This window comes from Megalops cyprinoides, chromosome 25 (genome assembly GCF_013368585.1).
Source record: "Megalops cyprinoides isolate fMegCyp1 chromosome 25, fMegCyp1.pri, whole genome shotgun sequence".
Taxonomy (NCBI): domain Eukaryota; kingdom Metazoa; phylum Chordata; class Actinopteri; order Elopiformes; family Megalopidae; genus Megalops; species Megalops cyprinoides.
Window position 1 is genome coordinate 13,146,016 of NC_050607.1, and position 21,771 is coordinate 13,167,786.

At 44.5% G+C, this 21,771-nt stretch overlaps 2 protein-coding genes and 2 non-coding genes across 5 annotated transcripts; 3 read left to right on the forward strand and 1 right to left on the reverse strand.

The window, feature by feature from the left end:
* Positions 1 to 554: 554 nt before the first annotated feature.
* On the reverse strand, positions 555 to 14,134 carry xpot (exportin, tRNA (nuclear export receptor for tRNAs)). Of its 2 annotated transcripts, none has more exons than XM_036519991.1 (25): positions 14,006 to 14,134; positions 12,387 to 12,527; positions 11,517 to 11,599; positions 11,169 to 11,225; positions 10,269 to 10,338; positions 9,638 to 9,853; positions 9,054 to 9,238; positions 8,532 to 8,700; positions 7,751 to 7,987; positions 7,451 to 7,489; positions 7,263 to 7,325; positions 6,835 to 6,959; positions 6,091 to 6,232; positions 5,593 to 5,712; positions 5,150 to 5,244; positions 4,837 to 4,906; positions 4,166 to 4,404; positions 3,363 to 3,648; positions 2,706 to 2,898; positions 2,214 to 2,330; positions 1,582 to 1,697; positions 1,439 to 1,486; positions 1,148 to 1,219; positions 1,002 to 1,058; positions 555 to 886 (listed from the first exon to the last, which is right to left on the reverse strand). In XM_036519991.1, exons 2-25 carry the CDS (start codon positions 12,444 to 12,446, stop codon positions 860 to 862), a joined length of 2,886 nt encoding a protein of 961 aa, XP_036375884.1. In that variant the 5' UTR covers positions 12,447 to 12,527; positions 14,006 to 14,134; the 3' UTR covers positions 555 to 859. The 2 variants fall into 2 exon arrangements, with proteins under 2 accessions (XP_036375884.1, XP_036375883.1); XM_036519990.1 differs by having other exon boundaries at positions 6,091 to 6,235.
* An 824-nt stretch (positions 14,135 to 14,958) lies between these two features.
* Positions 14,959 to 19,480, forward strand: LOC118772016 (60S ribosomal protein L18a-like). The gene is made up of 5 exons (XM_036520250.1): positions 14,959 to 15,041; positions 15,988 to 16,167; positions 16,742 to 16,871; positions 18,761 to 18,870; positions 19,330 to 19,480. The coding sequence occupies exons 1-5, from the start codon at positions 15,024 to 15,026 to the stop codon at positions 19,420 to 19,422; spliced, it is 531 nt and encodes a 176-aa protein (XP_036376143.1). The 5' UTR covers positions 14,959 to 15,023; the 3' UTR covers positions 19,423 to 19,480.
* On the forward strand, positions 15,688 to 15,821 carry LOC118772260. Its single transcript, XR_005004660.1, has one exon. It is a non-coding gene; the product is annotated as a small nucleolar RNA SNORA68 (small nucleolar RNA).
* On the forward strand, positions 18,090 to 18,218 carry LOC118772259. Its single transcript, XR_005004659.1, has one exon. It is a non-coding gene; the product is annotated as a small nucleolar RNA SNORA68 (small nucleolar RNA).
* Positions 19,481 to 21,771: the final 2,291 nt, after the last annotated feature.

Below are 21,771 nucleotides of genomic sequence, written 5' to 3' on the forward strand. Positions count from 1 at the left end.
GCCATAAATACCTCTAATTATTGATTTATACAAGCTGGGGTTTGAAGTGATGAGGGTCACAGTGTCGCTTTCATGGCTGGTTGATCAGAAAAAAAGAGACAGTCTGCAGGGCAGATTTAGCGGTTACACATCGAAGGCACCTCTGCAATACTTCATTAGCACTTCCAGTTTACCCTGCCTTTCACAGAGTGTTACCCACTTCATAACACAAAATCAATATCATTAAATAAAATGCCTGAAAACCGGCTACTTCCCTTACAATACAAATCTGCAAGGCCAATTCTGAAAACGATCTGAAAACCTACCTTGACATAACTCAAAATATTCACTCCTAACAAAAATAAAAATGTAGCTTTCAAAGTTCAAAGAGGACTTTTTCTTTTTTTCTTTACAGATAAACAAATGTTTTACAAATCTCTGAAAACCATCCAATCAGGAAATGACTTCTGATTCGTCCCTTGAACAACTGTTCTTTTACTCCCGCCCCCATCCCCCCGTAATCTAATCCTCACATCACTTCCTGTCTCCCGGAGTGGGTGAAACGGTCTGGAGCATACTGCTCCTGCATGGCAACGACCTGCCAATCCTCAGCCGTGCACTCGTCTGATTGGGCTGGGCCTCGAGGGGGCATGGCCACAGGGGACCAGTGGCTCCTCCCATTACCATGTGTCCTCGGTCTGTACCCCTTCCCTGCTCTTTCCCCACACAGGACGGCTTTTTACGCAAAATTTTAAGTGCAAAAGCAACTCCTATGCTAAACCTTGTTGGGTTTTGTTTTTTTTTTTTTTTTAAATGGCACCGACAACCACTTTCTTCTCGTTCCTGTTTTCCTCTCATTCTCCTTCCTCCGCTTCCCGTTTTACAGTTTGGCGCGCTGAAAGAATGCCTGTTCATAAAGGGAACAGAGAGAGAAGCCTTGCTCAGGTGCCACTCTCATGAAAAATGGGTCAGTCAGGGTTCATAACTGCAGAATCAAAATGCACGTCAGTCAGATTCTCTACCTTTATGTAATTTTTGAGAACCTTGGAATCCGGTTGCTGAAGCACTTGACACAGTTCCTGTGAAAAAAAAATATTATTAAAAATTCAAATCTGAAATGTGTTAAAACCCCTTTAGGAGCAGCAAAAAGCACTTAGAATTGTAATACCTGTGTGATGTCAGGGGTGACCTGCAGAGAAGGTAAGTACTCTTGTTGTAGATACTGAATGAACTCTGGTCCCTGCAGGGAAACATCAATGATTTCAAACGCACAGTAACGTAACAACAATTCAAACGTAACTGCAATTCCACTTTTTAATGAAAACAGCTTGGATTATATCAGTGACAACTAAGGAAGGTAACAAAAAGAATGGATCTGTCAGGAAACAGCCTTCCATTTTATGGGAAGAGCACTTCATTCGAGGGTTGGATAAGAGGTTGTTGTCCATGGAGAACTTACCCTTTTGATATGGATCATTTTCAATGTGAGGGCACACTCTGACAAAGTCTGCAAAACAAATGCTTCAGGTTAAACTGAAGGACTTCAAACATGACACGCAAAATAAGGCTTCTGTTATAATGTTTGGTGCTCAGGCATCGTACCAGGATGGTCTGGGCATCTGACAGATCAAAGGTCGGCTTCAGCGGGGCCAGGAAGCACGCTGGGACGATGTGTTTGTAGATGAAGTCAGGGAACCCGACCAAACCGTCTTTACCTCCTGAAGAAACACAACGGTGAGCTCCCTTTAACACTGTGACGTACTGGGCCATGCACCGCACTCAGATGATGACTTCGGAAGCTTCAGTTTCTGATTATTATAATTGCTTATCTTGTTGTTAATTGAAAACCCCCACAATTCCTTACAGCTCTCATGTTTCTCCCTCCATAACAGAGGTTATGTGATTGGTGTCTGGTCATAGAGTTGCCATGAACTCCGTATTGCGACACCATGTGTCATCAATCACTAGTATGAACTAACTGCCAAAAGATAACTCCTTTAGTGATGGGAGGTTGGCTTTGGTGTGACCTCCAAATAACAGTGCTAAGGTATAAGTGTAATCTGAACGCAGTCTACTCTACTGACATTTACAAACTTACAAACTTGTTCCAATACAAATTTTGTTGATAAGATGATAAGATCTGAAAAGTGCTATGGGAAAAAGCAAAAGATTATAATGACACAATCAACACGTATCGAAATAGGAGCTCAGAGCTATGGAAAAAGGAGGCTCACCCCAGTGCTCCACCAGCTTGGAGAGGATGATGAAGCAGGTCCTCTGGGCTACAGGGTCGGGGAAATCCACCGCTCCCTGGATGATGGTAAACAGCACCCGCTCGATGTTCTCCGCCCCTGGAGAATGAGAGCAGCATCACACATTTACACACAGCTCCTGTTCCATGTCCAATCAGATTCTTTCAATCTGGCCACACAACCATCCATCCTGTTCAACTGTCTCCATATTCCTCCCCTCTCCACTTTCGACTCAAAATGGCTGGCGTGCATCATCTAGTGCTGTGCTACACATTGGTGGTGGCACACAAAGTTAACCCTCAGATGCCTGCTTTGGTAAGCCGTAGACAGATCCTGACCCTTCTACTGGGAACTGACCCAGGATCAGTTCTACCATATCACCATACCATATTTTATCAGGGGTTGGGATTAGGACTGGACGGTGAGATGATGAGAGAGTGCACTGTTTGCGTGGTTTCAGAGGGGGCTGCTCACCTTGGTTGGCGATGACCTCGTTCACGCTGGCGTTGCTGGTGATGGTCTGGATGAAGGCAAAGTAGCTCCTGCGCAGCATCTGCTTCTCCAGGGCGGCCGTCTGGTCGTTCTCCTCGGCCGGCTGGGCCAGCACCTGGAAGAAGGCCTGCACCAGCGGCATGAACACCTGCTGCAGGAACGGGGATACCTGGCCCTGGGAGAGCACAGAGAGGTCAGAGGTCATTGGATATGATCTTACTTCCTGTACTATAGCAAAGCCCATGCCTTAGAGAGTCTACAGTGGACCTTCCTTAATCTTGAACACTTGTCTGAATTGGACAAGAATATTACTAAAACCCACTCCTACAGTTTATAACCCTACTTTGCACTTGATGGTGACCTAGTTTATGAAATCTGCCTTGAACTGAGAGGTCATAAAAGCTCTGACTTGGAATGTGGCAGCCATTTGGTTTAGGATGCCTACCTTGAACTTGGCACTGATGTGGAGTAAGGACCCTTCACTGAACATGGCAGTCATCAAGTGCTACATTGCAGTTGCTGGTTTTCAGGGCCCTACCTTGAATGTGGTAAAGATGTGGCTTTGCATCCCTACATAGAACTTGAAGTGGTCTCAATTAGGAACCCTTCACTGAATGCATTAATCATTCAGGTCCCTACCTTGAACTTGGTAGTGATCTGGTTGATGAGGGGGATGAACTCCTGCAGGTCTTTGGCCTCGCAGTCCTTCAGCATGTGTTCGGAGGCGGCGGGGATGAAGGGCAGCACCTCCTCCTCCAGGCAGATGATCATGCGGTGCAGGAAGGTGCGCACGCCGCTCCGCAGCGCCTCCCTCTGGACAGGGCAGCTCAGCGCAGGCACGAAGGTCTCCAGGCAGTCGCGGTACACCTCCGAGCAGCCGCACTGCTTCACCGTCTGCTTGTTGCTGAAGGCCTTACTGGTGCGGCTACGGAGGAGCAGGGGGAAGATGTAATCAGGCATGGGATGCATAAGGGCATTCAGTTTACTGTGTTACACTCATTAGTTATTAGCGTTTATCACTTCATTTCTATAATCAAATTGTGAAAACTTCCTAAAATATAATACGATCTTAGAGATTTAAAAACTCAAAGTATTTTATAAAAAATTATTTTTAAGCAAAGAGGGGAAATGAGAGTAGCTGCACCTAAAACCAGTAAACACAAAAAACAAAAAACGTTCAGAAAGTGATTCTCAGTTCCCTACTCTAAACAGAGCAGGACACATTGGGGCATTAGGAATTTCGTGAGAAAAGAGGCCAGAGAACTACATGGTCTCATTCACTAAGAAAGAGCCAGTGTACTGGTGTTTCTAAAGGAGGCCTGAGGTAGTATGATGGTGGATGAGGGTGAGGTAAAGAGGACGGGGGTTGTCTTGGTGAGGTAAAGGGGGTGGGGGTTTTGGGGGAGGTATAGCTGATGAGTTAAATAGGGCAGGGGGTTTACCTGGCGAAGCCCACGGCGTGGTTGAGGCAGTCGGCCAGCGCGGCCTGCCTCTCCTCATCCTGCTCCTGCAGCAGTTTCCCCAGCAGCAACTTGAAGCGCTCCATCAGTGGCGTCAGCAGGTTCCTCATCAGAGCCTGCTTTCTCTCTGCCGCACACTCACTGCCCACGATCAGCACCCCCGCCGTCTCGAACACAAACAACTGGTCATCGCTGGTCAGCAGCGTCGGGTAGCCATTCTCCTGGGAGATGACAGGCAATGCTCACCAAAGGGCCTTCAAAGAAGCAGCTGAGTTGGACATGGCTGATTCTTGCATTGGAAAATTGTTTTTAACAGGTTCCTGTCAATCAGCAACTGAGATACATCTGGGTGAGGTCACTTCCTGTCCAACTAACAACTTTTGTTAGATAATAAAAGCCTGGGCAAAATGAACACTGGCTGGTCATGTGACCCTCCAGGACTTAGTTATGAAATGTACCAATTACTTACGCCAATCAAAACTACTAGGACTACAGTGACCTTAGCAGTGCAAATGCTACAGCATGTAATCTGGTGGCACGAAGGGCCATTCTCTTGACATGACCGACTTATTCATTTCTCAGTTATATTTAGAGATGGAGAATTGTGTCTCGGGTGAAAAATGGGGGCCGGTAAACAGCAGACTTGGGCGTACCGGGGGCGAGAGCTCCAGCAGGTCCTGGATCCTGTTCAGAATGTCCTCAATATAAGCATTCATGTGCTTACTGCAAACAGAGCGGGACATGACTCAGAACAACTCCAAGAATAGGAACAACAAGGACAGCTGCCAGGCATACTGATAAAGAGTCTGAAACTGGCTGACTCAGATCCTTTGCAGGACTCTTGGGTAAACCCTCTGCATCACACTCAGCTACTGTATTCACAAAGCTAACATGGAAGCAAAACTGAAGCTGCACAAGTACCAGTGAAGAGAGATGTTTACTGCTCAAATAGTGGGTGGGACTTACTGCAGGGTCTTGACGAATCGGGACAAGAGATAGGCCACCCGGCTCCGCACTTTGGGGCTGCCATTCCTGAGGCCCCGCTGATCCAGGAATGCCATCTTTAGAAAAACCGTGGACATGACACATGAGATTATACCTCACACCATTCCCCACTCACACCAGCAAAGACACAGCGGTCAATAACTCCCTGTGTGACATTAAGCACTGAGGAGGCTTTGAGGGTTATTCTTAGCGAAGGGAGAATGAGGCTTCATGAATCCCAAAAATGGGTGGAGCCATGATCTGGTCATTATGTAGCTCATGAAACCTCACCTTCAAATAACTAAAACACCATCTTCACCTTACCCAACAGATGATTTACGCGGGGGTATATGTAACTGCAGACATAGATTATACTGATACGTATTGATCAGGGATCAGGGGTCAAAGGTCAGAGAGAGGCTCACCAGGACATTAGGAATATGCTGGGGCTCCACGATGAAGAACTTGTCATAACGGACCACCGTCTCGAAGAACTCCAGCGTCACCGAGGTGTGCTGGTACTCGCTGACTCCACAGGTGACCAGCTGCAGAGACAAAATCCCAGCTTTTTAAAGCCAAATAAGGCAACTACAAACTTCACTGAAGTTCAGACAGCTTCTCAAAAAACAAACAATTCAGTTTCAGATCAACTTGCAATGAATACATATATGTGCCTTTTTAATGTAAAGGAGAGGTGTTTCATGAATTCAGAATGGTTTGGCATATATGTACTTGCAATAAATGGCCAAAAAAAGTAGCCTGCTGTAATTGTTCAAACATCAACAGCTGCACCCATCGGTACAAAGACTGTTAACGTCAGTGGCATTCCTGCTGCACATCTACATGGAGAGTCCAGTTCACAAAGCCATATGTGTCTGAGCTCTGGGATTCAGTTCAGCCCGCCCCAAACCTCCGGTACCCACCGTCCGCATCATGTCCTGCAGGGTGCTGGCTTTGGCCACGTCCCCAGAGAAGTGCGCCCCCTGGTGGGCCGGCAGCGCCTCCCCCAGCATGTACAGCAGCCGAATCGCCACCTCCACCTCCATGAAGGGAACTGTCTGCCAGCTTCTGGGTGGAGAGGCAAACACAAACATGCACACATAAGCAAACACAGACACAGGCAAACACAAACACAGAGCGCTGTGTTTAAACCCACACATCACACACCCTTCTTGGAGAAAACTAAAATATCTGACATTTGCTCCCTTACAAGGCCAGACTGTTTACTGTTACTGAGAAGTAATTCAGTAACTTAATCACCAAATGGTAAGTGAATCCCACTGAGTTGTATATCACTACACATACATAGATATGATCTGCTCACTCTTAGGAAATGATGATGAATGATGAATCTTTGGCATTTGAGCTGACTTCAGAAAGATCGAAGATCTTCAGTTACAGCTGACTAACGTGCATCCCTGCCCTAATTTTTTATGAACTTAATCTCCATCAAGAAGTGTTATTTTTACCAGGGGGTTATTACATCAAAGTAAGTTAATGAACAGGGGCCTACAACCACAGAAAACTAAGAAATAGGGGCCTATAACATCAGTGAGACAAGCAACAGTGGTCTACTGAAAAGTAAGGTGAGGCAAAGGGGCCCTAATGCAAAATAAGTTAATAAAGTGGGGCCTCGTCCAGCAGTAAGGCAAGGAACAGGGACCTACTGCATGGTGGTGTTGAAGACCCTGCGAACTGAATCCAGCAGCAGCTCTGGAGACACCTGGGCCAGACGGTCCAAGAGCAGCTTCAGCTGCTTCCTGTACTCCACAAACATAGCTTCATCCTCCCCCTGCGGCAGAGAGGGGAGAGTGAGGGAAAGGGGAGGCAAACAGAACAAGCGAGACAGACACAGCAAGGAATGAACGCCAACACGGAAAACGCGACAGAAAACGGAGACAGACGGAGACGGCAACAGTAACCTGTGTGAATAACTCAAGCCATTGTGCATTCACATTTTATGACTCCACGATTAATTATATATACTGACAATGAATCTTTGTCCAGTTACATATTTGTAATCCTTAAAATTACAGATGTTCAGTACACAAGTGGACTCTGTATGCTGTGAAATTACTTGTTTTCAAAGTTTTACCTCGTTTTCAAAGTTGTACTCATCATCGTATGTCAGTTTTTTCATGACAGCTACCATGATTGCCTGTTGAAAGAATCGTACACTCAGATACGTATTCATTTGTTTGAATATCAGGTAACTTGATATGTAAACACAGAAAGATGTAAAAAGAAATCATAACTCATATATACAAATTTTTGAAATCTCACCTCAATGTTGGCTTTCTGTTGGTCTGTGAGTAGTGGAAGCTACAAAGAGAAGAAAAAAAGGGTCTAATGTCAATTTCAGTATTCAAAAAAAGGTCCCCCCATGTCTGGCTATACAACTTACACAATCTGGTATTCAAGCTAACTGCATAGACTGCAAATTGCAATGAATAAGGTGTGACTATTTGAGCTGATCACTTGAAGATCACAACCAAGTGATTCACAGAAGAGCCGCGGGAAAGTCTAGGGGAGCCTGGCCCACCCAGTTCCAGACCCAGACCCAGACCTGGTTTAGAGGCGCACCTGCTTGAGGACGTGCAGGTAGTCGTAGCAGAAGCCCACGATGTTGGCGGAGATGTCGTCGTCCTCGTGGACCAGCAGCCGCAGCATGAGGGGAACCTTGGCCTCCACAGCCTGCAGGGTCTCCTGACTGCTCTTCAGGTCTCCCGCCTTTGTCAGCTTGGTCCAGCTCACCACCAGGGACTGGCCCATCCCGTTCACCAGCTTGGAGAACTTGGCCAGGAAGTCCACATCCTCCTCCTGCAACAACCCATTCAAGTCAGCTCATCCTGAATGCACAGACATAACAGATTTCTGCTCTCACTTAGTCAAATCACAGTCTGCAAACAGAACTTTCCATGAAAAAAACATCAGTAACTTACCGCCTAATCATGGAAGATAACATAAAAATATAGAATTTAAAATCAGCTGAGTTTTCTGGAAAGAGTAAGCACTTGGAAATGAAGCCCAGAGATATCCTCCTGCCCAATTCAAACAAACGCTCCTTGAGACTGGAGCAGCTTAACTTCAAATCCTCCAAATGCCTGCATTATTACAGGAATAATGACTCAGGACTTAATTAATTGATTTTAAATAACTGCTGAATCCAGATCAGGCTAAGACTAGGCAAGGCTCATGCTGGCTGCTTGCTGTACTGATAATGAAATAGTTGTATTTAATATGAACATTAAAATATGGAATGAAGCTTAAATAGATTCATACAGAGAATATGAACCTATAACCTTCTGATTGTGAGACAACAATGACACTCACATCTCCCCACGAATTCTACAGTGCACCATACCTGCTCCACGTTGAAGAAGCCAGCGGTCTGCAGCACTTGGCACAGGGACTCCACCAGCTTGGTCTTGTCGACAGGGTCCATGCCCTTGTTGATGATTTCAAACAGGCAGTCGCAGGCCTCCTCTCTCAGGACCTCCACAGACATGTGACTCAGCAGCAGGTTCACAAACCTGAAAGCCCACCAATGAGCAACCGTCACATATTGCCATGGAAATGCCCATCACACTATTCAGTGAATCAGGGGCAAAATGGCCTTGGATTTTATGCTGTTGAGTCATTGTGTTTCTCTGGGAATTCTTCCTGTCACACGATACAGTGTGAATGTAAAAGAGAGAAATCATAGCGCTTTCATTTATATGTATCAGTGACAAGCTTGTATTTTGTCAGTCAATTTTCTTTTTTCCCTTTAATTACAATAAATGTCATATATTTAAAAGTCATACTTTGACAGTTTCAATGAGTTTGCACTGAAAGAGCAGCTTGAACTGGAGAGGGAGAGTGGCCCACTGCTTCCGCCTCTCACCTGTCATTGGCGATGAGGTTGAGGTCGATCCAGGAGACATAGGCCCCCACCACCTCCAGGCACTGGCAGGTCAGCTCAAAGTGAGAGTGCTGGAAGGTGTGCAGGATCTGGTACCAGGACTCCACCAGGCTGGGGATACACTGCTCACGCATGGTGTCCTTGATCAGGGTGTTCCTGCGGGTCTCCTGGGGGAGGCAGGGGTGGAGAGGGGCACGGTCAGAACAAGGCAGTGACGTTATCTCTGACACAGCTCTCTGGAACTTAGTATACACGGCAGAGGCAGCCACAAATACACCACAAATGCATAAAATTAAGAAACAGGCTCTCAAATTGAGTAAACAATTTTATATTCACCCTCCCTTGCAATCACAGTAAACTGAGAAAGTGGGGACCTCTAATATGTGACAATAATAATATGATTCAACCATTTTGTCACATTGCCAGCATAAAATGATCACAGAAATCAATACAAAAACCCCTGATTGGGCGTACAAGGGGTTGAGATAGTGATTGGTGGGATGGGGACTGATACTGCCTTGTGGGCCAATCAGGCAGAGCACACCAAGCTGAAGGGCGGGCCTTACCTCGGACGAGTGGAGGATGTCGCGGTCCACCACCTCGGCATCGATGGCCATGAGGGTGCGCAGGTAGAGGTCTACACCCCGCGGGTTCAGCCCGATCAGGGCAAGGATGTCGAAAAAGAACTTGGGCCACTGAGTGAGGTACTCCGTCACGAAGGCCAGGGCAAATACCTGCGCCGCCTTGTTTCGGATGAAGGCTTTCTCGGGCTGGGCATTCAGCTGCAGGGGATCATGGGATAAACAGGTATCAGAGACTGGCTGCAGTCTAATGGAAAACAATACTGAACTGAAAATAATTATATATTAATAACATAAAAGCAAACCCTACTGACTATAATATAAAACACTTTAAAAAGAGTTACCATTTACATCCTGGTGTTGGCTGCTGCGCTTACATTTAATGCATTTACATTTGCAATGCTCACCATTATTGTACACAATTGACTTTGGTCTTAATAAAAGTGGTAGCAGTATACTTGAAATGAATAGAGCAATTAATAGAGAAATGAATAGAACAATCTTCTCCACGAGATATGGAAAAGGGTAAAATACCACATATCAACTGATCATGGGAATGCATTTGCATGCGCTGTCCTGAAAAAGCATTCACACATGGACACACACGGACACATACCTGTAACTGAAGCCATTTCATCAGAGTTTCTCTGATCAGCTGCTGCTGGACTGCACTGAGCTCCCCATGTCTGTGACACAAACATATAACTTTTACTTTCATCTTAACACACAATCCCAGCAGAGTGCCAACTCCTTTATACACTATATCATGGGCAAACACACAGGGACACATTTCTGTGGGGGTGCTGAATTGTTTCGTGGGCCGGCAGCCGCAGTGCTGTTCAGCATTTTTCATATTCCCTGGAACATGCAACACTGCCCTCCCACCACTGCCCCATTAGTAATGTAGCTCCATGTGTTACAAAAATGAAAAGGGAATAACCAGTACATATAGTACAGCACAGAGCTTTCAACAAGCATCTCAACAACCACTGGGGTGTGCTTATTTTTGGATATGGCACATGAGAACTACAAATATGTCTCTCTGCAGCCATACTTGTTTTGTATGAGATCATTACAAAACATCCTTGCACAAAATATATTCATGGTCTGGTCTTCTCAGTGTGCTGCATCTTCATTATGGATTTATAATGCTGCCATATAAAGTACCACTGCAGCGCTGCAGCGTAACCCGGGAAACGGTTTAGCACCAGTGCTGTTCTGCATTCAGCAGCTCTTCTCTTCTGGTAAGTATAGCTTACTCTTCAGCACACTGGTGCGAACCGTGGTGTCAACTATGATATTCACACAACAAAATCCACCTGACAATTGTTTTTCTGACGATTATCAACAAAACACATATTTATCGAGTGTCATCAGTAATTTAATAAAATTCAGTGTAGAAGAGTGCAAGCCTCTGTACCACACCAAAAAGAGAAGGAGACAGAGATAGAGAGCAAGAGAGAGAGCACATGATTTTAGCTTTAACGGCTTCCAAATCCAGCTGTTTCTCTCTCACCTGAACTTGATTTGATGTTCCAGAACTTGGAAGCAGAAGAATTTCACATGGTCATCACTGAAAGGAGAGAATATTACATGTTATTGGATTAGGTGTTAACATCAACTACTACCAGAGCAAAAAAACACACTAACAACAACACCACAGTGGCACATATCTATCCCCAATAATTACGACGCTAAGCAAAGCTCTAACCTAATATACACGTCAAAACATCCTCTGAGACACATGAAGCAATTCAACAACTCTGGACAACTTTGGAACTTCGCAGAGCCGAACCCAAACGCCCACGCCCCATTGCCCCGAGGTTGAGGGACTTCAGGGGTGTCACCAGCTCCAGACACTCACTTGTAAAGCCCTTTGACCAGGGCCTCCGCGCACACCTGCCAGGCATCCTGGGAGTCCTTGAGCTGCTCAAAATATGCAAGCGCCTGGGGGAAGAGACGCAGGGAGTCAAAAACCCACCCCCAGAAAACACACACAGCACTCAGCTATAATGCAGTGAGAATCCTCACTCCAGTTTCCCCACACTGGATGTGAGGCTCATTTCGCAGTGCGGTTTACAACAATTTCCCCCGCGCTACAAAAATACACTTATGTGGGTGACTTGATGCACCATGAGTGATTACACTGTTCTATTTTCGAAGCAGACAGTCTTTTACAACACAACTCATATACCTTTCACTATTTCGCAAATATTATCCACTGATAATGCTGAATTTTTGCTGAAGCTGCGGAGGTTAAGTACTTTATTCAAGAGCTGAATGAAGATGTCACCCCTTCTTGACTTCTGCTTCTGAGACCAGTTCCCCTTCCATGAGTAATCACTGCTAACCTTCTTACCTCCCAATAATGGCTGCCATGTGCAGGGCAGCCTCTGTGTAATAATGGTTAATATGACTAATAACACAACTATGACTGCTAATAATAATCCTACCCATAATAAAAACAATACACAGCAACAGCCACAGACAGAGACTTGCCAGTGTATCATGGATGTTGGCCTACTATTTTTCTAAACTTTTTTCACTTGACCCGAGTATCTGGTGCGTAACTATGACAAACTATGCCAAACGAACACAATAACCACTGTCTTCACTGAAAGTGTCACACTTGTAAAAGCATACGCTGGAGATGCAGCTGAGTGCTGCTCTCATGTTGGTGTCATCTGGATGCCGCCATGCCCCCAACCCCACCCCCCCTGGGCCGGCTGCTTACCCGCTGCCTGTAGGTGGCGTCGGCGTTGGGGTTTAGCCCCAGCAGGGCGTGCTCGTCCATGACGGCCGCAGACACACACGTGAACGGTTACCTTGTTTCAGCTGGTTTACTCCCCTCTGCCCTCGTCTGGGCTTCACACATCTGTCACAGTGCACAAGAACATCACACAGGCGTTAACGCAGTGCATACGTCTATGTGTGCGTGTGCGCATGTGTCCATGTGTATTTGTTTGCCTTTTTGGTTCAGTGTGTATGTCTCTTTGTATGTGTCTGTGTATGTGTGCGCCATTGTGTTGGTGTGCCTGTGTCTACGTCTGTGTGTGTGTGTGTATGTGTGTATATGAGTGTGACTGTGTGAACAATGGCCAAGCAAACCTCAGCAGAAGAGCACAAAGCTGCATAGAGCTGAGGACACTGGCTAAATGCAACAGGTTTAAATATAATCCCACACAGGCTGGCCAGTGAGCCCATATGACCACAAGCTTATAAAACCACAGGATTGCAGCAGTTTCTGTACCGAACGTCCTCCGTTCAGTTGCCCCTCACACACACATAACCCATGCAAGGGCACAATACTGAAGACTTTGAAACTTTTTTTCTACGCCATCACACCCCTGGAAGTCCTGCTTCATTTGTTTTTTGGAAACACTCAGACAAACATGCTTTCTGTGTTTGAAAATCTGTCTTTCTTTTACCTATATTCCAAATGCATCAAAAGACAGGCTGGAAGGTTAAATACAAAAGAGACACCAATTCTTATTATATCTGAAAGGGTAAAATCTGTCATTTATATCAATCAACATACACATATAAATGTATCATGATTCACTCCACCGTTATCAGCAATGAAAAGGGCAAAATAGCTTTTCGTACTACAATAGCAATGAAACGACAGCAATAAGCAATAGAATATGGAATAGCACTGTGTCACTGATGTTCTTGTAATGGACTACTTAACTAAGAGTTAGTTCCCTCTGTAGACCTCAACCTGTATGAGAGATGACGTGTGACAGACTGTTCATATCATTTCCACAACATCATCTTTTCTTCAACATGCTGCCACCAACTAGCTAACTTTGCTAACCTCCTGCCCGGCAAACTTCACCCGTTTTCTAGGCAGCCAGCTGGCTAAGAGGAAACAAACACAGCCATTTGAGGCCAAAAAAACTGCTAACCAAACCACAGAACCGAAATTAATAATCACATCCTCATGTTATAAACCCCTTTCAAGTTTGACTATGAAGAAAATCTGGACTGACTACCCAGCACCGAGTGATTATTGCCACTCCTCACAACTTGAAGTTGAGGCAACGTTACTGCAGTATAAGCAATCTCACATGCTCTACGCATTCATGACGAATGTATTGTCTCCTGAAGTCAGTGGAGCCAGTGAAATGAAACTCTGGCTTCTTATCACAAATTAAATGTTCAAGTTGTCCAAGACACTGTCCTTTCACAAAACACGTCGCTACCTCGCCAGCTAACCCAAGCCAACCGCTGTCCGTGGTCTCATCAGTACGCCTCACTGTGCGTGTGTGGGGGAAAAACACCCCAAGCAAAGTTTCAGTAGCGTGTTACATAAATCGAATTGCAACAAGAAATTAATCCAACAGATAATACCTTCCCGCAGATTTATCTCATCTTTCTTTTTTGTAGGCTCCCGGTAAATTGGAATCAGAAGAATCTGGATTAATCGTGGCCACAGAACGCTCTACGCCGTACGGTTTTAGCTGGTGCTGCGTGTCGGCTCAATGCGGACGGAAATTCTCTGCGTAAACTCCGGCCTGGGTCACGACCACAGGAAGGGATTTCCGCGTTTCCCTTCAAGATTATGATTCAATCGCATGCATTTACGTGCAATCATGGGGTACCAACCAAGTATGAGACAAAAGACATTTGATTACGATACACAATCACTATGTAGATGTGTTAAACCATAAAATGTCTAAAAGATATGACAAGCACTGTTAAATACATTAGCCAGCAATGATTACACTCTGGGCTCACATCACAATCGTTTAGCTCATTTAGATAATGCATTTTAGGTAATGTAGTCCCCATAAACGACTGCCAAGGATAACAAGAATTAATACGTTTCACATTATTTAATGAATAGCTAAATAGTATACTAGTTGCTGGTTTAAAGTATACTCGTCGTAATTGGCCACATTCAGATATATATATCTATCTAGGTAGCTTTATTGATTATTTAAAATTTTGACTATTCCTTTTGCGAATGATGCAATTACAACGTAATGAACTTTGACAGTGCCACCTGGACGGCACATCTTGGTACACAGTGATTTTAGAGCAACAACTATCACAGAGGAAGTTCTCTAGTCAATAGCTTAAACTTTATTAATCTAAAATATATTAAGTACTCGAGTATAGCCTGGTGTGTTAGCAACTGTACGTGAATCTGTCATGCGGATGACGCGTAGATCAGTGAATCCGCACATAATATGCTTGGTGCCTTCGGAACGCTAATCAATGAATGTATGGCGTGCTTCAACAGTGATTCTTATGTCAGCCACCAATGAGAGGTATACCCCCGGTCCCGCCTTTCACGGGAAGGGTTACGTAGCGAGTCTCCGCCCATGAACTTCCTCTTTCCCAGTGGCCGTCAGCGAGAGACACCATGAAGGCGTCTGGAACAGTATGTAAACTTTAATAAAACATTGTTAATGAACTGAAGATGATATAGTTGACTCTCGTTTCACATAAGCATGTAAAGTATGTCTACACTTGGAGCCATCTGGGTCACTCATTCTCCTCAGAGAGAACTGAAAGCTTGCCTTTTGGAAACGCATATGCGGGCAACATGGCGTCTAGATTTGCGTTGATGAACCATGTGGTGTATGTAGGCCCATTGAAAAAGCCGGATCGGGAAAAGTTTCGCCCGGTTCAACGGTCGATAGTTATTTGCTCTCAGCTTATACTCGCATGTTCATTTTTGAGCTGAACAGAATGTAATAAGCGGCTACAGACGTTAGCTACCAATCTAACTGCTGTCCGCCGGCCACATGCATGCGATGCGTGCTAGCAAGGCTGGTTGTTCGATAATGTACAGTTATGGTGCTGTGCTCGCTGAGTTGTAAAGTGCACGCTAAGTAACATTGTAGCATTACTATGCACCTAACAGTGGGGCATATATTTCTGCCTAAGTTACAATTGCCTGGTGGCTGGTTTCTCGGTGTTGTAGGTAGGTAGTTTGCTAGGCTGTCATTCTCTAAATTGGGACAGGAAAATTTCTGTGCAGCAAGCAATTGTATTGTCATAGGATGTGGTTCAGTTGCTGTAACGATGCACACAAAACCCAAAGATCATAATTAACACCAATAATATGATCTTGTCTGTTGTGCAAAAAACACTCAGCACCTTGTCGCCTTTCAGATGGCTGCTGTGCCTCTGGAAGTGAAATCAAGGTTCGACAAGCTCTGTCACAGTGGTACATTTTTGCATTTCATTTTGAATTTTTTTTAAAGTTAATTTGTAATGGTACTTGGTGAACCGTTATGTACTACAGAGATGTACTTGATATTGTCAGGAAGTACTTGACAAGGCATCTGGTGTTTCAATGGGCTACCCTGCTCTCCTCGCAGCTTAGGGAGTACAAGGTGATTGGGCGCCTGCTGCCCTCTCCCAAGAACCCCACCCCTCCTCTGTACCGCATGAGGATCTTCGCGCCCAACCATGTGGTGGCCAAGTCCCGCTTCTGGTACTTCGTCTCCCAGCTGAGGAAGATGAAGAAGGCCTCTGGAGAGATCGTCTACTGCGGACTGGTAAGGGAGGCAGCCGGGAGGGGTACGGCTTGTGGAAGCACGTGTCTCCGACTCAACACTGCTTTCCCATACGTTTCCAGCCGGCAGCACCCTCAGTGCTGATTACCAGAGTTAGGTTTAGGATACCCAAATCCTTTTCAATCTTGCCACAAAAGATGTACATATGCCCATGTGTACTTTCCATAATTGCTGATCTGCAAAAAGGTGATCTGGTCATTGTGATGATGACTACATTTCCATTAGTAAACACAGTGGCTAAGGAAACTTTAATTACCTGGCAATCATGCAGTTACAGACAGCAAAATAGCATAGAAATATTCAATAGATTTACAATGCTATGAAATGGAATGTAACAAGTGAATGAAAGCTTAATATCCCAATGGGGCCATTTGTGTTGTGGCATCATACCCATAGCATATACATAAACAATGAAAAACAAGAGTGATCATAAAAATGCATAGCATACAGGTAGTGATGCTTACCCCATAATACTTTCCTAGAAAATGGCCCTGCCCTCCAGGTTAAGCAGTGCTGTGCTGCAGTTTAATGAGGTTGCCTTCTTTCATCTCTCCAGGTGTATGATAAGTCTCCCCTGAAGGTGAAGAACTTTGGCATCTGGCTGCGCTACGACTCCCGCAGTGGCACCCACAACATGTACCGGGAGTACAGGGACCTGACCACCTCTGCTGCGGTCACTCAGTGCTGTAAGTGCCCTCCCTGTGGTCCTGTCCAGCTGCCCACGCAGTCCACATCGATCTACCAAAACTAAACCTCATCTCTGTTGGATAGTGTTCAGTGTCTTACACAGCTAACAAAAACAAGGAATGAATCTGGTAAATGAGGGTTCCATTTTGTTTCTGCTGAGAGGGCAAAATGACAGGGAGGCTGGGCTCTTGTTGTCATGGATCCACAGCTGATTGGCTGGCAGGGAGAGCAGAAGCTCAGTATTCTGAAATCTTTGCCCAGGATTTACCCACAGCGATCCTCTGTCACACAGCTTCTCTCTGTGGGAGTGAATACGTCATCCATGTAGAATAGTTTGTAGGCTGTTGCCAGTTGCTCTGGGCTCAACACCTCAACACCTAGGGCTGTTACCTGAGAAAATATTCGGTATCTTATAGAATTATTTAAGATGGATATGGATTTGGAGCATTGATCCAGTTCTGTGATTCAGAAGTAAATAAGCTTTTGAATGGCCTCCAGGCAATCTGTTTAAGGAGAAGTGCCAAGTATTTAGCAAGTACACCGTGTAGCGAATTTATGAAGTTCCAGCCAGATTGTTCCCTAGTTTTGTTTTTCTTGTAGAAACAACCTGTTTTGCTTTGTCTGTTTTCTGAGCCACCCAAAGCCTGTGTCCTGATGCTCTTAACTTTGAAGAAAGTTCTGCAAAGTGTGAAGCAGTTTCGCTACGAAAACCCTGTTTTGTGCCCGTTGCTGGTCATCATGTTGTCTCTTAATGCACCTGTTTCATAATTTGTTGTGTGCCCTGCACCATGATATTGAATATAGTTTTTAAAGGCAAAGTCAAAGACAAAGTGCCCCATGGTCAGATTGAAGAGAATCCTTTTTCATTTAGTAGGAAGTAATTCAGAGCTTTGCTGGTATGAATGGTGTTGCGTGGGAAAGCAGAGTTCTCTCTTGTAATGCAACAGCATAAAATTCTGGCCTCATGAAATATTTCCTGCTGACCACATTGGATCACATGTCCACGTTCTGCAACACAACAATTAATGTCCATTAAATACATGAAGTATTTGATGTGGGTGGCTCATCTGATGAAAAGACTTTTTTTTCAGAATGTGTAACCTGATGTTTGACAGTGTCAATTTACCTCACGCAGATGAACATTTTGAAACAGCCTCTCAAGACAATATTGTGCAAACAAACCAGAGAAACCATTGATTAGCTCTTTGGTAACCATTGATGCACACAAACCCAAAGGTCATTATTATTTTGTATAATGCTCTTGTCATGTGTGCAGAAATTAAAAGGACCTTGTCGCCTTTCATACGCTGTTGTGCCAATGGAAGTGAAATCAAGGTTCAACACGATTAGTTTCTTTGGGGTCTCGGCTATACACTATCCCCCCACCCTTTTTTATGCAGTAAAATTATTTACCGCTCTATGAAATGGAAAAAGGTTGTGAGAATGAAATGTGTCTTTTTATAATAGGTGAATCCTGCTTACTAGGCCTGTTTTTCCACAACTTCAGTGTTTTAAAATGAACCTGGTGAAGCAGTTAGGTTGGGACACCCAAGGCTTATTTTCAAATGGTTGGTCTGTCCAACCAAAGACTGTCCCTGCATTTTATTTTATTTTAGAAACCCTCTTGTTTCCTCCTTTTAAAGGAAGTTGTTCATTTGCTTTTGAAAACGTCCTTCTGGGTTATGACCCTCTGTGGCAGGAGGGAATTGGGGAGCTGTTGGCTCTGCATGGGCAAAGTGAATTTTCCTAGGCACTGGGCACTGAGGGTCAGATTCATTGACTTGGATACAGCAAAGCTCAAGCCTGGAAGCATCTAGAATGATGCTCGTCACCCATAACAACATTGTGAATGTATTGATGCTGAGTGCTATAAACGCGTCTCTTCCAGACCGGGACATGGGAGCCCGCCATCGCGCCCGCGCCCACTCCATCCAGATCATGAAGGTGCAGGAGATCGCCGCCAACAAATGCCGCAGACCCGCGATCAAACAGTTCCACGTAAGTCACCGCACCCCCACAGTTTACAAGTGCTGCAGTGCTTTCCTCCCATCAACTCTTTGGTTGTCTGTAGCAACCACAGTTAGTTGGATACACCAGTATCCCAAAGCAGAGCACTCCAATTGAAGGAGTATGCACTTGAAAGTATTCATTTGGATCATTATGATGCTCCATATCAGGAAGTATTCTAATGAGAATTTCGACTACCTGAGGTTACCCAGGAGGTATTGCAAAGTCCCCCATTCAGACACTAATCTGATAACTAGCACAGAGGATAAAGAGCATGTTCACTGAGCATAGTTTTGGTTTGAACATGAGGCAAAACTGGTATATCATTTCCAAGAAGCTGGATCTACAGGTAGAAAGTTTAAATGCATATGGGCAGGAATGAAATGTAAACTGTGATTACCTCTTGTTGGTGGTCCTTCTGGATGTTTAAACGTCTCTTTCTTTCCCCAGGACTCCAAGATCAAGTTCCCCCTGCCCCACAGGGTGCTGCGCCGCCAACACAAGCCCCGTTTCACCACCAAGAGACCAAACACCTTCTTCTAAAGGAAGCCTCCTTAGTTTTCACAATGCCCTTGCTAATAAAGATAAAGTATTAAATAAACTGTTGTCTTTGGCATTTTGGGTCAAATCTCCGTCTGCATTCATTCATTGGTTGCTTATGTGATACTCATCTTCATGTGCTTTCTTTTGTGAAGACAGCTTATATGAATAAGACACGTTGAATTGAATTAAATTTGCTACTTATAAAATGCCATGTGTCAGTGGGTGTTCAAATGATGTGCATGGACAACCCATTTATTCTCTGAACTGCAGGATGAGTTTGCAAGAGAAACCTAACAGCCTGATTGGGGAGGTGGTGGTGTTCGCCTTGGGTAGTTTCTGAATCCGATGCGAGGACATTGTGCTCGATGTCTCGGATTTCCGGTGCCGATGACAGGTTTATTGTTAACACTGAGAGAACGAGGTTTAATGCAGCGCGTGGTATTCCAGCCAGACGGTGCAAGCAACGGCTGAAACGCACGGTCCCTTCCTACCACATTAACAATGGTATTCGGAAAAAGTATTGTGTAGCTTGTGTGGAACTTGAACGGAGGGCTTTCACGACTTCGTGTGACACACTATATGAACGCTGAGGAGAAATCCAGGGGACAAAAACTAAGCAGTGTCAACATGTTGCGGTAAGTTCAGTGGTACCGTCTTTACATTCGGTAGCTTGTTACTAAATGAGGCCCAGACAGTAAAAAATATAGTTGGACTCATAGAGCACAAGTACATTCATAGTCTAAACCACATGACCAACAGTACGGGAAAACACATTGGACCTCTGCGACATAAATTCGGGAGAGACATTTCAAACTGCATGCTGTGTTAATGAGAACAAGAGCGACGCGTTTTAGGTATCTGGGTAGCTCTCCTGGCTTTACCTTCCCTTTCGGTGCAGTTAGGTTGAATTACCGGCATGGCGCTTCACAACGTGGATCTCGCTGCGTTACGCGGAGAGAGCGCCACTGGAAACCCGTTTTTGAGCGTGTTCACACTTGTGTTCAGTTAGAAAAGTAATGGAAATAATATGAAATTTGTAGAGACAACTACACAGGGTGTTTAGAAGAGAACTTTTTCAAAAACATGCTGTTGTAACTGGAGTAACGGTAGGTATTCGGCTGCGGTCATGCCTGGAGTTGACAGCTCTGCATGTTAGAGGCACCCCGAACAGCAATAACCTCACTGCATGTGTTAAGACATTAAGACGTAGGCCTACGTAATGGGTAAGTTACTGTTCTTTTCCTCTTTTTTTGAGGTAATTTGTCATATCTGATAGAATTATGCGCTGCATAACTGTTTCACTGGGCTGTACTGTCAATTTATTTGAACGTTTTGTTATGTTGATGGTTATACTTGTTGTCATGCAAGTCTAAATATCGAATGCTGCAAGACGCCTTGAATAGACAATGGTATCCGCTAAATGATTTAAGTAATAAATAATACAAAAGGAGACAGCTATTTTCCAGGAACTATTTCTTTAATTCTTGCTCTCTTTTCAGTCCTTGCTCTGGGATATGATATCCTTCTCTTGTTCCACGTGACTAATAATAGTGATTCTCCGTGGCAGGGGGGCAGAGATGGACAGAGACCCTGAGGAAAGATAGCCCCTTTGTTGACTGGTATGTCTTTGTGGTCCGAAGATGCTTCTAAAACATATCTGCCCTCTCTGCAGACAGTCTGAAGGTAATGTTCCACCCCAATGTGTTGTGAAAATACAGACATGAAGAAATTACCAACAAAGGTTTTTACCACCTTGATCATGCACATTGAGCTGATAACTGTGTACATCACAATGTTTCATCCTTAAACACATCTATACGACAATAAGTATCACAGAGATTATTGATGGATGGATCTATATTCAGACACAGACAAAATTAAAAGATCTATCAGATAATAGTTATAAATAACTGTTGAATATTGTATCTAATTTTTTCAGGCATATAAAACATCAAATATAAGTTTAAAGCTATATACGTTATCATCACAGACACACCTAAAAGACACACCTTTTTCCTCTTGGACTTAAGCATATCTCTTGACAGTTGTGGCATCAGTTTCCACACCAGTATCCAATTAACAGGTCAATTTAACTGTACAATGTAGATCTCAACTCATTAGTGAGTCCCCAGAATGAGGATCACTTAACACTGTAAGCTTATTTCATCAAGCACAACTGCAAAACAAGGAGCGTAACAAATTATGGAGATGGTTTAAGTCTTTTGTGCTCTTTGGTTACAACGTACCATTTAGCTTGTGTGGGTTTAGTTCTACTTGAATTCTCATCTGACACTGACTGATTAGTTGCTAAGTCTTAAATTGGTGTTCTCTGTCACATTCAATGAGGTC